The sequence below is a fragment of the Macrosteles quadrilineatus genome, unplaced genomic scaffold, assembly GCF_028750875.1.
Source record: "Macrosteles quadrilineatus isolate MER2022 unplaced genomic scaffold, UCM_ALF_1.0 Scaffold_3__2_contigs__length_128488019, whole genome shotgun sequence".
Lineage (NCBI taxonomy): Eukaryota > Metazoa > Arthropoda > Insecta > Hemiptera > Cicadellidae > Macrosteles > Macrosteles quadrilineatus.
This window is the reverse complement of record NW_026542596.1, coordinates 7,919,821-7,932,431: the sequence shown is the minus strand read 5'-3', so window position 1 is coordinate 7,932,431 and position 12,611 is coordinate 7,919,821. Positions and strand designations below refer to the sequence as shown.

The 12,611-nt window shown below is 33.5% G+C and overlaps 2 protein-coding genes across 4 annotated transcripts in view; one reads left to right on the top strand and one right to left on the bottom strand.

Moving 5' to 3' along the window:
• Positions 1–5,451, top strand: part of LOC128990921 (transmembrane protein 181-like) — a 40,999-nt gene extending 35,548 nt beyond the window's left edge. For both annotated transcript variants that reach the window (XM_054413581.1, XM_054413582.1), the window contains 3 exons: positions 1,958–2,060; positions 3,460–3,684; positions 4,243–5,451. In XM_054413581.1, coding sequence (XP_054269556.1) covers positions 1,958–2,060; positions 3,460–3,684; positions 4,243–4,373 — 459 coding nt within the window. In that variant the 3' untranslated portion in view covers positions 4,374–5,451. The remainder of the gene's footprint in view (positions 1–1,957; positions 2,061–3,459; positions 3,685–4,242) is intronic.
• A 1,363-nt stretch (positions 5,452–6,814) lies between these two features.
• Positions 6,815–12,416, bottom strand: LOC128990069 (zinc finger protein mnm-2-like). Of its 2 annotated transcripts, XM_054412299.1 has the most exons (3): positions 12,338–12,416; positions 10,017–10,064; positions 6,815–9,057 (listed from the first exon to the last, which is right to left on the bottom strand). In XM_054412299.1, exons 1-3 carry the CDS (start codon positions 12,344–12,346, stop codon positions 8,833–8,835), a joined length of 282 nt encoding a protein of 93 aa, XP_054268274.1. In that variant the 5' UTR covers positions 12,347–12,416; the 3' UTR covers positions 6,815–8,832. The 2 variants fall into 2 exon arrangements, with proteins under 2 accessions (XP_054268274.1, XP_054268275.1); XM_054412300.1 differs by lacking the exon at positions 10,017–10,064 and having other exon boundaries at positions 12,338–12,414.
• Positions 12,417–12,611: the final 195 nt, after the last annotated feature.

Here is a 12,611-nt window from a genome sequence, read left to right as displayed (position 1 = left end):
GTCAGATATTCCCGATTTGAAAAACTGTAGGGTTAAAAGAACTTAAGTTTGCTGCTGCAGAAAAGGTGATAAAAGTGTAAAGGACGCAGCGAAACAAGCGTGGCAACACCAACATATTAATTTTTTGGCTTTTTAAGGTCTTAAAACGGTTGGACAGGAAAGTCAAGTTTCATGTTTTTACTGTCTAAATTAAGAAAACCCCATATTCCCCCCTTAAACCAACGGGGGTTTAATAATCCATAATCCGTAATCCCAATAATCCAAACTGGTTCCCAAACCTAAATGGATGTAGGTTTACACATTTTAACTTAATTTTTTTAAATATTGGATCATATTAAATATGATCTTTTATATATGTTTTTAATATCGTTTAGATACTAAAATTATTCAATATTCATACAAATAGTGTTTTTGGCATCAAAAGAAAAAGTAAGTTATCCTGGGTCTAATTCTCACTTTGAGACCTACAGTATGAGCTTATTCTCTTAATGGGAAACTCACTAAAAACTAATTATAGTTAAAAAAACATTATTAAGTTATGTTAACTTTAGCTTTAAAACAATTATCAACTTAAACTTAACCCTCTGCGATCTATAGGCCACTTAGAGTGTCCACTGTCCATTTAAAGCTAGATATGGCATCAAATTTCTAATTTGCCCTGTTGTACTCACAGATACGCTAGGCTACTTATAGAGCCCACTGTTGTTCTGGTGTCAGGTGTGATGCCATATTGAACAACTGTCCTCAGTAGGTATAGCTGTTTCTGGAAACTCATTTAACAAGTGAGGTAATAGCCTATTTACATTACAAGTGTAGTAAGAGCGTTTTTACATCACGCAGGTGAATGTTGTGCAAAGATTTTACCTGACCCGACAATATACAGGGGGTTAGGTACAATACTTTTCATGACTCCACAATATACAGGACGGGGTTTAAATAAGTTTAACCTACAATATTATTGTATAACTCTCTTACCTTAAATCATGAGAAAACTGAGCGGATTTGCTTTTTGCTAAAACACTTAGAAGGTTCAAATATCCTGTCATCAGTGAAACTTTTAGGCATACATTTGGATACAAAGCTTACCTGGCAACGCCACACTACGCATGTTGTGTCTAAGATCTCCCGAGTCTGCTTTTTGTTGAGAAGACTTAAGAGTTGTGTCTCGGATAGTATGCTCATTACTGCTTATTACAGTTTCTTCCACTCTCATCTTCTGTATGGAAACATTCTGTGGGCTAATAGCGCTGGAGCCAGAAAGGTTTTCTCATAGCAGAAAAAAGCACTAAGAATAATTTTTGATATACCACGCAGAACGACCAGCAAACCTTTCTTTATCAAACACAGAATAATGACTCTTCCATGTATATTTATTTTTCAAAATTTTCTATTTGTTAAAGAAAATCTTTCATCATTCCCAAAACGTAATGAATTTCACAGTTATAATACTAGAACAAGTAACCAGCTAGATATTCCGATGGTGATGGTAAGATTATCAAAATCAACTAATAGCCACAAATTCCTCCAAATTCAGCTCTTTAATAAGCTACCTGTATCGTTTCAAGAGCTTAGCTTGAATAAATTTAAAAATAAATTGGCTGTTTGGCTTCTTGACAGAGTTTTTTTTTTCAGTAAAAGAATTTTTAGGATACCAAATACCTAATATATAGGCCTAGTTTATTTTTTTTTTTTTCAATTCCTATTGTAACTTATTTTCTATCAACACAATAGACCCAATCCATAGAAAGATTGTATTTGTTTTGACGTTGTCTATTGTACTTTTGTTTGTATTTAATGACGATAAAGATATTCTTATTCTTATAAGATCAGACTTTATAAAATGACCTTTTTCGGATGATCAACAAATTTATAAAAAATATAATTACAGCAACAGTGCAATTAATTGCAGGTTATAGTTCGTAAGAGTATTTTAGTAATTTTGTTGGTTTTTTTACAGAATTTCAAGATGACCTTCTTTTTGTTCTTGGGCCTCTACATTACATACTTGTTGTGCCTTATCTTGAGAGCCTACAGCGAACTGCGCTCGATGCCATTCTTTGGTAAGTCAATACTATGGAATGGAGATTTTCGGAGTTTACATTATTTCTAGCGTGATGTTTTTCTCGCTATGAATATATACCCTATTCTTCAGTTATAGCGGGAAAGACGTCATCAACTCTTGCCAGCGGATCGCTAGGGATGTTACTAGAGGGGGGGGGGGGGACATGAGCCACGGGCGCCAGTTGTTGGGGGCGCGAACACGGGCACAGATCTTTTTCAAACAAAAATTGTTCAAAATATTTTTAATGTGACGTTTGTTGCAAAAGAAAATCATTACATTTCAAGTGCAAACACAAGTGAAATGATGAATGCTATCTGACTGTTAGACTGTTTACGAATTGTTTATGGTCCGGATGAACTTGTACGGAGCGAGTTTGAGGATGAGCACGCATTGTGTTATCTGTGGAATGAGTCACTAGGACAGCGCAGTGTCAGAACACTTCCTTCCCCCTCCCGGCTCCCACCTACAGCTCCCCATCCCTCTCACCACACATGCCACAAACACACAACACATCGACATTGACGCTCACTGGTCTCACCTTGACTAACTCCGTATGTTGTGCACTACTATTGTTGACAATAGTAGTTCATACTTCATTGCACTAGGTGTACAGTGCAGTTGTCTGCTTGCAATATTGAGCGGAGCAAGAATATTAATCCAATTTTTCTTAAGTCAATGCTACATCTGTTCCTCGTAAATGAAATTAAATAGGTACTTGCAGTATCCAATGTCAATGGTGTATTTGGTTTGCATAAATGGAATGTCTATTTTCAGTATTCAAAGTCAATTATATAAGCCTGGTTCACGTAAATAAATTGTCTACTTGCAGGAACCAAAGTCTATGTTTCATCTGCTTCTCATATATTAAATGCCTATTTGCAGTATCCTAAGTCAATGGTATGCCTAGTTCAATTAAATGGAATGTCTATTGACAGTATTCAATTTGAATGATACGTCGGGTTCACGTAAACAAACTGTATACTTGCAGTATCCAAACTCAATATATGGGAAATTTGCTAAAAGTGTGCGGCAAAGTAAGTAATTAAGCAGCTTTTTGTACTATAATCAGTGCAGTGTCACTTTGTCGGGTGACTGTAAGAAAATTTATTTATTTCATACTATACTATCAACATTTAATTATAAGAGCAATTTGTTACCTTCCCTATTGCAGCAAACCCAACTCAGTAAACTAATTTTATTTAAATTGACATAGGGTATATAAATTTGACATTTTAATGGTGATATTTTAGTAAAAATCCAATTTGGCAAATGGAAATTTTCTTAGTCTGCAGGTTTGCTGAGGCGGGGGTATTTACTTCCCATGTAGAACAGACCTAAGGTGTTGTGGACATTAAGTTCTAGTTATTGACACACTGCCATACTGATTGTGATTGCAGACATGCGACTGAAGTTTGTGACGCTTCTGATGCTGATCGTGTTGTCTATCAGCATGTCCATCACCGTGTCAAGGTTTGGTCTAGGAGTGTTGGAAGACAACTTTGTTGCTGACCTGTCCACTAACTACGCCAGCTCTGCTCAGTTCATGGCTTGCTACGGTCTACTCAACTTCTACCTTTATACAATGACCTATGTCTACTCCCCTAGCAAGAAGACTATCTTCGGTAGGTTACCTTATTTTAGTAAACTCCAGTAGATATTTGTTTTGATTTTAATTCAAGACTCTTTTGAACCTACTTTTTATCTACATTCCATTCGTAATCCAGTTTTAATTTATTTTTTTTTATTTTGATGTTATTTTATATCAAACCTAGCCAAAACCGTTTTACACAATACTTAATGCTAACCTAGAGTGTCCCGGCATCATCACAGTACTAAAGCTATTGGTAATTAGCAGGATTTTAAATCAGGATCTCAGGGATCAAGGCACCTCGCTCTACCATTGGACCATCTCGTCCCCCAATCCTGACCATGTTAGCCATTCCAGTAGTCCCAAGTGTAACCTCAGACATTAAAAAATACCGCCATACTTCCACCGCTACTACAAGCAAGATTATACCATCTTCCTCTATCCCTTGATTTTCATTTCTACACAACAGTACACAAACAGTAGAATGTCAAAAAAAATATGTCTAATTCTAATTCATAGTGTTTTATCTATACTAACACTCGTACTGAAGTGTAAATATCGTAATTTTACCATGTTTGGCGTTTTGTTTCAGAAACAGGTATCACGAAGGACAACCCCGCCTTTTCCATGATCAATGATTCTGACGAAGATGTGATCTATGGGTCGGATGAGGAGAGTCGTCAGCCGCTCAACAGAAGTCGTAATGAAGATGACAGCGATTGATGAGCCTCAGTCCAATCCTGGTGTTTCCTAAATACTTATGATCCATCTCTTGAGAAAGGGTTCCTAGCTGGTAACCAGTATATGGTTGTCATAAGGATAAAAAAGGCTGCGTGTTATGGTTTCATCTGGCCTAGCCTTTTGTAACAAATATCTATTTGTGAGATTCATTGTGAGTGTACCGGTACTTGTATTAAAATATGACTACTTACACTGTTATCTCGTTATCTGTTTGTTGAAAAACGGTTTAGGAAAAAAAGATTTTCTCAGAAGATTGCTGTAAGTCATTGATGCAGACAATTTACATCAGAAAATATAATATGGGAATAAAGTCAATATTGTTCGGCAAACAAATATCACACATTTTTTCAGTTTACTAATTGAAACGGTAAATGGCCATCTTACATTAGGTTGATGTATAAAAATCTGTAAAATTTAAGTTGCTATAGTGCGGGAAAGTTGTTATTGGTACATACAAGAACAAAAAAATTTAGAAATTGGAGTTCACTTTCTGATTGCTAATTCGGTTAAAGTTTCTAAATTTAGTAACAATCCACATTTTTGAAGAATAACATTATTTTTGTTTTGGAATTTTTACAATTATTATGGAAGTTGTTTTTTTTAAGCTTTGAAAAACATTTATACAAATTATTTCTCCTCTAAGAGTATTTTTTTCAAAATTCCATGAAAGTTGAGAAATCATCGCCATTTTTTCACGTTTTATGTGTTAGGAAAAGAATTATGAAAGGCATACAATTTGTTAATTTTGAGCTGTGTGCCAATTGTGCAGCTCTGTGCTTTTTGTTATATAAATTAGTTTGTTAAAACTAAAGCTGCATGCAATAAGACAAAAAATATAGTTCACAGGCAAAAAGTGTCTTTTCTACTATTTTATAAACAATTCCAGCAGTATTGAGTATGCCTTTTCCAGGTTAACTTTGTCCCTGTAAATGCAGGAAGAGTCATAGAATCAAAATCAAGCAAAAATGTAAAATGATTCATAATAACGTTTATAATTATATTAGATCTCAGTAATAAAATTTCATGTTACATTACACCAGTTTTACATATTACATTTCAAACCCCCTTATAAAACATGTATTAATTTAGGTATACATAGTTTTTTTACATTAAAATACTGTTATTATGAGTTGTTTTTTGTACATATTAGTGTATGTTGTTGTTAAATGTATAAACAATTTGTAAGTTATACAATTATATACGTTTTTAACCATTGTTTTCTTGTTTACAAATTTTTCCAACAACCATCACATTAGTATAAAAATAATTTTTGTAATAAACATAAAGTTATTGAATGTGAGTGTTACCTTTCTTGTCAATTGTTCCACAAAAGATATCAAATAAAATATTAGATTCCAAGTGAAAATTGTACTGTTTCCCAAGTGAATGGTTCAGGATAAAAAAAATAAAAGAATAGCCTATATTATTCACTTTTAACATGGATAACTTTGACTGAGGATGCTGAATAGTCAATTTCTAAAGTTGACCAGAATACTGCTGTTGAATGTACTCTTTCCAATCTGAGTTGTTTGGTAAATTCACTTAAGCATAAATTTAGGCAATACCTTACTATTAAAGCACATGAAACCAAAATAATTTAGTCAATAACAGATCCCGAGCATTAATGTTTGTCTTAACATTAGCGTAGCTTTGCTATATGGATAAGAATTTGTTCACTTGTAATTGCAGTCCCTGTACAAAAATTAAATCGGTCCCGGGTCCAGGTCTTACCATGAGTACTACGGTAATAGCTTATTCCCTATATGGGAAATTCGTTAAAAATGAAAAACACTTCGCAAAACTACAGATAAGGGCCATTTTTTTGACACTTTAATCATCAAAATCGGTCCAAAAATGAGGAAGGAGTTCTGTTCACAAAAATCGGCTTAGCGTATTATGTATATATATATATATAGATGATATATAGATAAACGTGTATCGATGCTCGTTTGAATATATGCAGCGTTCAAAAATTAACCAGGAGAGAAGTATTATGGGCACCCGGTATACATACAGAAGAAAATAACTTTTCATCATCAAGTCTCAAGTCTTAAATTTTGTTTGTAAACTCAGGTGTAAACGCAAGTCAAGGTATTGCTTCTCTTGCCAGGAGACCAAGGATTGGAATCATTTCGGTTAGGTGTTATGCAGAATTTACTTGTCTTTGTGAGAGGCCTAACTAAAAGCAAATGACTCAGTATAAAGGGTGAATTTTGTGAGTTGCCTTCCCTTGCTATGTGTCTTGAAACTTGTTTTATAGGAATTTGGATTGTCGCAGTCACAAAATGACGGATAATCATATAAATAAGCATCACTAAATCATCCAGGGAGTTCTACAGATTAATTGTATAGTAAATAAAGATAGTTAGAAACAATATTTATATTAAACTGCACATAATATATACAAGTATAATGTTGAAAAATACAAACTATGGTTTTATCGTATTGACAAAATATATTTAACACTTCCTATAGATGTAAGAAGCTTGTACAACTGATTGCTACAGACATAGTACCTAATTTAAAAGTGAGAACGCATATAAAATACAAACAACATAATAACATAAACCTATGTTTCATCTTTGTTTCCTGAGATCCAATGGAAACCCAAATCTTATATCTATATTTACATCAATCTAGCCTTCATTAACAGGTTTAGAAGTAAGTTATAAGTTATATATATATTTCATTTAAAAACTTAAAATAGCCTACTCTTTCTTTTTCATTAAAAACACATGAGAAGCAATGGAAAATCAAATATTAAATCTATATTTACATTTGACATCAATCATTATAACAGGTAAAGATTAATCTGTTATACTGAGTGATTTCATTAAAAAACTAAAGATGTTCTTTCTTTTGCTTAAAACCCCCATTTGGGTTGGTCATCTAGGGTCCAGACACTTAATTTAAATGGTTACTTAATAATAGATTGATTGTGTAATCTATTTACAAGGAACTGTGAAAAAATCGTTTTAAAACTATTTTAAATAGCAATTATTAACCTTGTGACGGGCCAGCATTACAAGCTATCTTAATTTTGTTTAGGAGAAACAAACCAGTATAAACAAAAACAAATCAAACATTAAATTTAAGTGCATAAAAACACAAGATAATAAATTATTATTGATAAGCTAATTCCTAAAAGTATGTGTCAGATTTCTGATACTGTTTATTTTCTATATTAATTCCATACATTAATGTAGAATTTAAACAATAGGAAAACTAGATCCAATGGGTTAACTGTTTTCAATCGAGATTTTATTTATTAAAAGTATTGATGTCTAGAAATTAGTTGTCTCACCAAACAAACATGCACCGTTATTCAATAGTAAACCAAGCAGAACAAAGATGTTCTATTCACAGTGTATACCGTAAATTAAAAACAAATACCTTAAAACACTATCTTTTTGACTCTTCAGAATCAATTTTTGACAGAAAGGCTGAGGATTAAGGAACCAATCTCATTCAAAAATACCCCAAATGAGATAAGACATGCAAGCTATTAAGTCAACAAAAATTTTTGTAAATGGTTTCTATTACCTGATCTGTCAAGAGGCCCCTGTTTAGAGATAAACTATTAGGTTTCAGGCTTCAGAAACCATTTACAGATATCACAAGAATATCAAATACTTGGCTTGTGGATGCTCTCAGGTCCATCTGACCTTTGGTCACACTAACAAAGTCTCAAGAATAATTTGCCAGCTGAAGCATACTGTGTTGATTTAAAGCTATTCGAAAGTAAACTTTTTTGCTGGTTATAAAATCATCCTCTTTATAGTTTAAGTGAATTTTTTTATGTCTGACATTGATATTAGTGTCCTGACTGGATGTCCATGGTATGTTAAATTCCCGTATAATATTATAGTATCATTGTATTATATCTTGTAGGCCCTCATAAATATAATATCCACTGTTCACTATACTGTAGAGGAGCATTGATACTTTTTGCCCATTCATGTGTTGACATCAACTATACAAAATGTACAGTTTATAATTTGTTGTAATAAATTCTTGATTCTTAGGTGAAAAATAAACGAGTACATTTTTAGTAGCATACTTCTAAACAAAGATCACTCAATAGATCAGGTAGTTTAAAATATTTTCGATTAATCCAGTATTTTAGAGGCTAATATATCAAAACTAATGTACAAAAGAATAACGTTTCTTATCTAATCTTGGATTTTTAAAGGGATAGGTATAGTGCTAGGTATTCAGTCCTGGAGCTAAATGATACACAAAAAGGTCACAAGAAATTAAACTGATATTTCGTCCAAATATAGGACTTCTACTGAGGATAGATTAAAGATCATTTTCACCCAAGTTCAAAACTGAAGCTCATTCCGTTTCAGAAGGCCTATGTGCACTGGGCTCTAAATTTCACAGGTGAGCTTACTGAACTATATTCCAAAAGTGCCTGAAATAATTTCACCTATGAGAGTCACTTAGTATGTTTCTGCATGTGTTTGTGGAGTTGTCTCTCACCACTAAACACTTTATCACAATAAGTACACATGTGGAAACGTACACTCTTAGTAGTTGATGTGTTGGAGGTTGAATGAGCTGTCAAGCTGTGCTGCACCTCATGATGCTTGGTACGGAACCACTTGGGACAGGACTTGCACATGTACGGCCTCTCCCGCGTGTGTATCCGCTCATGCCAGATCTGCGAAAGAATCAACATTTTACTGACATTTGTATCATAAAGAAGATGTGGTGTCTGTGTGTTTGTGAGTGAAGGAAATAACTACTGAACTAACTGGGCTGAAATTGAACACAAAGATGTATTATGAAGCCAGCCAACATGCAGACCCGATTGTGTCCAGGTCTAGTCACTTCTATGTTGAGATTAAATCAGTGAGTTTGTTGAAGATATGATTAAGACATCATGAGTGCTATCTCTTAAGACAATTTATCAAATCCAAATCAAGTCAATATGGAATCAAAAATTTTCCAAAGCCGTCACAACATGGGTCTTTACATTTGAAAACTTTTTGCCCCCTAGAATTAAATGGGGGGGGGGCAACATTTTGATTTCCTGCAAAAAGCTAGAAAAGTCATCATATGATAATGATATGTTGAAGTTGCAAAATTTTATCTTACATCATTTAATTTATTTTTGGGTGTGTTAAGACTTTTCAACACCCTGTATATAAATCTATATATGTACATACATAAAAATCTGAAGGAATTGTGTTTTTGGCCTCTAGGGACATCAAAATGAAAAAGTATATCGGTCCCGGGTCTAGGTCTTACCATGCCACCTATGGTAATAGCTACTTCCCTATAGGGATATTCGCTAAAACTCTGCTAATCTGGCATTGGTTTCAGGTGTGTTTCACACAGAATAAGCCAGAGTTTAGGTTTATTTCACAGAGTTAGCAGGCATTGGGCAGAGGTTGGGTATACTTAGGAAAATGCTCATTTTGATTCTTTTGTACTACAGAACTTCCTTGTGCGACCATAGTATTAACAGTAGTTTCTAGACGTTGCTCAAGAACCTGGTAATTTTGGTACGGTAATAAGCTTCACAAAAAGCTTAAGAGTGCAGATAAAAAATATTTGCATCTTTAAAAATTATATTCATACCATGCTAAATGAAAAATAAGTATAGCTCAAACTCACTTTCTGATTGAAGTAGGAAGGTTTTCTTTTCCCTGCCTTTTTAGGACACTGAAAAAGCAAAACGAGTTATTAAAAATTAGCTTACTAGAATAAACATGAATTTTTGATAGTAAGAAATAATAGGACAAGGGAGAAAATAAATTAAAACTTTAAATATTTTTTAACAAACAAGAAAGAAATATATTGCAAAGTTTTTTGCACAAGTAACGTTATAACAAAATCTTACATACATCATATCATGTTCCGATGTCAGAATGACAAGGAAAAGAAAACCTTCAATCCTAAAGTGGTTTATTAGTTGTATTTTACCTACAATGAAAGTAACGGGGCTAAGGGCTTAAAGTAACAACTTCACCATAGAATGTCGTGTGGTAGATTATTAGTAGGCCTAAGTGAATGTGAGAGAACTTTATTTTTGTCAGTATCTACTTGAATCATAAAAAAAAAGGTTATAAATTTTGTAAAATTATATGATTATTGAATAATTGAAAACAAATTTTAAAAAGAACATAGTTGGTTAAGTGGTTAAATCTTAAACTTTTATCATTAACCCTACTTTTAAAGTTAAGGACAAAAATATTACTATTACACTATATATTTATTTATTCCTTGAAAAACAACTAAGAAAATGTCTAGGCTGTTGTTGGATGGGTTTTGTAGTATTTATTGTACAACACAACATATAAGTGTAGGTATAGATCATTTTTTTGTAGTAAAATCTTTTTGTAGTTCCATAAATTTGAACTTGATACAAAAGCTTATTAGTTTCAAGATGACAGATACCCCAAGTACTTTTAATACATTTTACACTAGATAAATTTAAATTCTTTTTACTTTCATCCCCCATACCGGTATTAATATGGAGAAAGTACCCTATTGATTTCGTCATCATTTTCGAGTTTGAGTTTTGTGAGGATATATTTGTTTTGGGTCTTCCTGAACCCAAAAAAGTGGTTTTAGAAGTGATATCTGTGTATGTGTGAGTATGTGTGTACAGAGCCACAGACTAACCCTGTGCTCCGATTTTGATGAAATTTAGAATGTGAGTATGTTGAGGTAGAGCATGAAGGTGTGACAGGATAATATGTTTGCGGTAAAAGCGCATCCTTCTCAACCGCATCCTGCTAAACGGGATAGTGTGGGCCGGCCTTAGTCATCCTATATGGGCCAACTGTAGAAAATCTGCATTCACATAGTTACTCTGTATTCACATAGTTACTCTGTATTCAAATAGGTACTCTGTACTCTGTAAACTCTGTATTCGTAGTTAAATGAGATTTGATTTCTCTCTTAGTTTTTTTTTACAATGTGATAGTTTGGATGATTGATACAAAATGTGTAACGTTTAATAATAAGTTGTTTTAGCGAATTTCCCTGTAGGGAAGTAGCTATTACCAAGTCTCATGATAAGACTTGAGCCCAGGACCGATTTACTTTTTTATTTTGATGTCCCCAGAGGCCAAAAACACTATTCGTTCAAATTTGTATATGCATGTATATATATTTACTATCTTATATACGTTCAAATTTTTCCATTTTTTATGCGTTTTTGTGAGAAAATCACAATAAAAAAATTCAAATAAATGAAAAAACACTTGGAGATACCATGGATACTATGTGAATACAGATTTCCTACAGTTGGCCCAAATAGGATGTCTAAGGCCGGCGCCACACTATTCCGTTAAGCAGGATGCGGTTGAGATGGATGCGCTTTTACCGCAAACACATTACCTTGTCACACCTTCCTGTTCTACCTCAACATACTTCGAGTGAAGAGCGCGAGCATCACATCCTGTGCACTGTTGATAGCGACAGCAGGCACAACGGGATGGTGTGGCTGCTCTCATTTAACTGCACGTGTTTTCAACTTTAGTGACCGTGGCCATTAAAACCCATGAGTTCTAACCATCCTGCCAAACGGCTTCTGTTTGCCCGGACCGGCAAAACGGGATAGTGTAGTGCTGGCTTAACCTGGTATGTAAAAGTCAATGTGCTAGGACACACTGTAGACATTGATAAAACGGTATAGTTCACTGATATTTCATCCTAATATAGGACTTCAAAAGATATTGAAAAGAAATTATTTTAAAATGTTCAAAAATATTCCTAAATTCCTTTTAATTTTAAAAGGAAAAAACTTCAATGTCATATGTTTACTAGTGATGTACCACAATTATGTAGCCTAAATTTTGTGTGACAAATAAATGTTTTATTTCATTTCTAACTAGCCTATCACCATTATTCAAGACAAGAGAAATGTCAAATCCTTAATTTGTTATTGTAAGTGTCAGAAGTCAATAGCTCTGTCAATTATAACTCACCTGTTCCATTTCCTCAATGAATATTTTAGGACAGAAACGACACTTGAGTTTGACAGGAGAATTTTCATGGGCCTTTGTGTGGTACGGTATAGTTCACTGATATTTCATCCTAATATAGGACTTCAAAAGATATTGAAAAGAAATTATTTTAAAATGTTCAAAAATATTCCTAAATTCCTTTTAGTTTTAAAAGGAAAAAAACTTCCATGTCATATGTTTACTAGTGATGTACCACAATTATGTAGCCTAAATTTTGTGTGACAAATAAATGTTT

Bases quoted from the DNA above. Each gene is read 5' to 3' on its own strand.
- LOC128990069 (XM_054412299.1), bottom strand. The intron at 9,058-10,016 runs GTGAGTTTGAGC...ATTCTTTCGCAG, and splicing joins CTTCCTACTTCAATCAGAAA to ATCTGGCATGAGCGGATACA.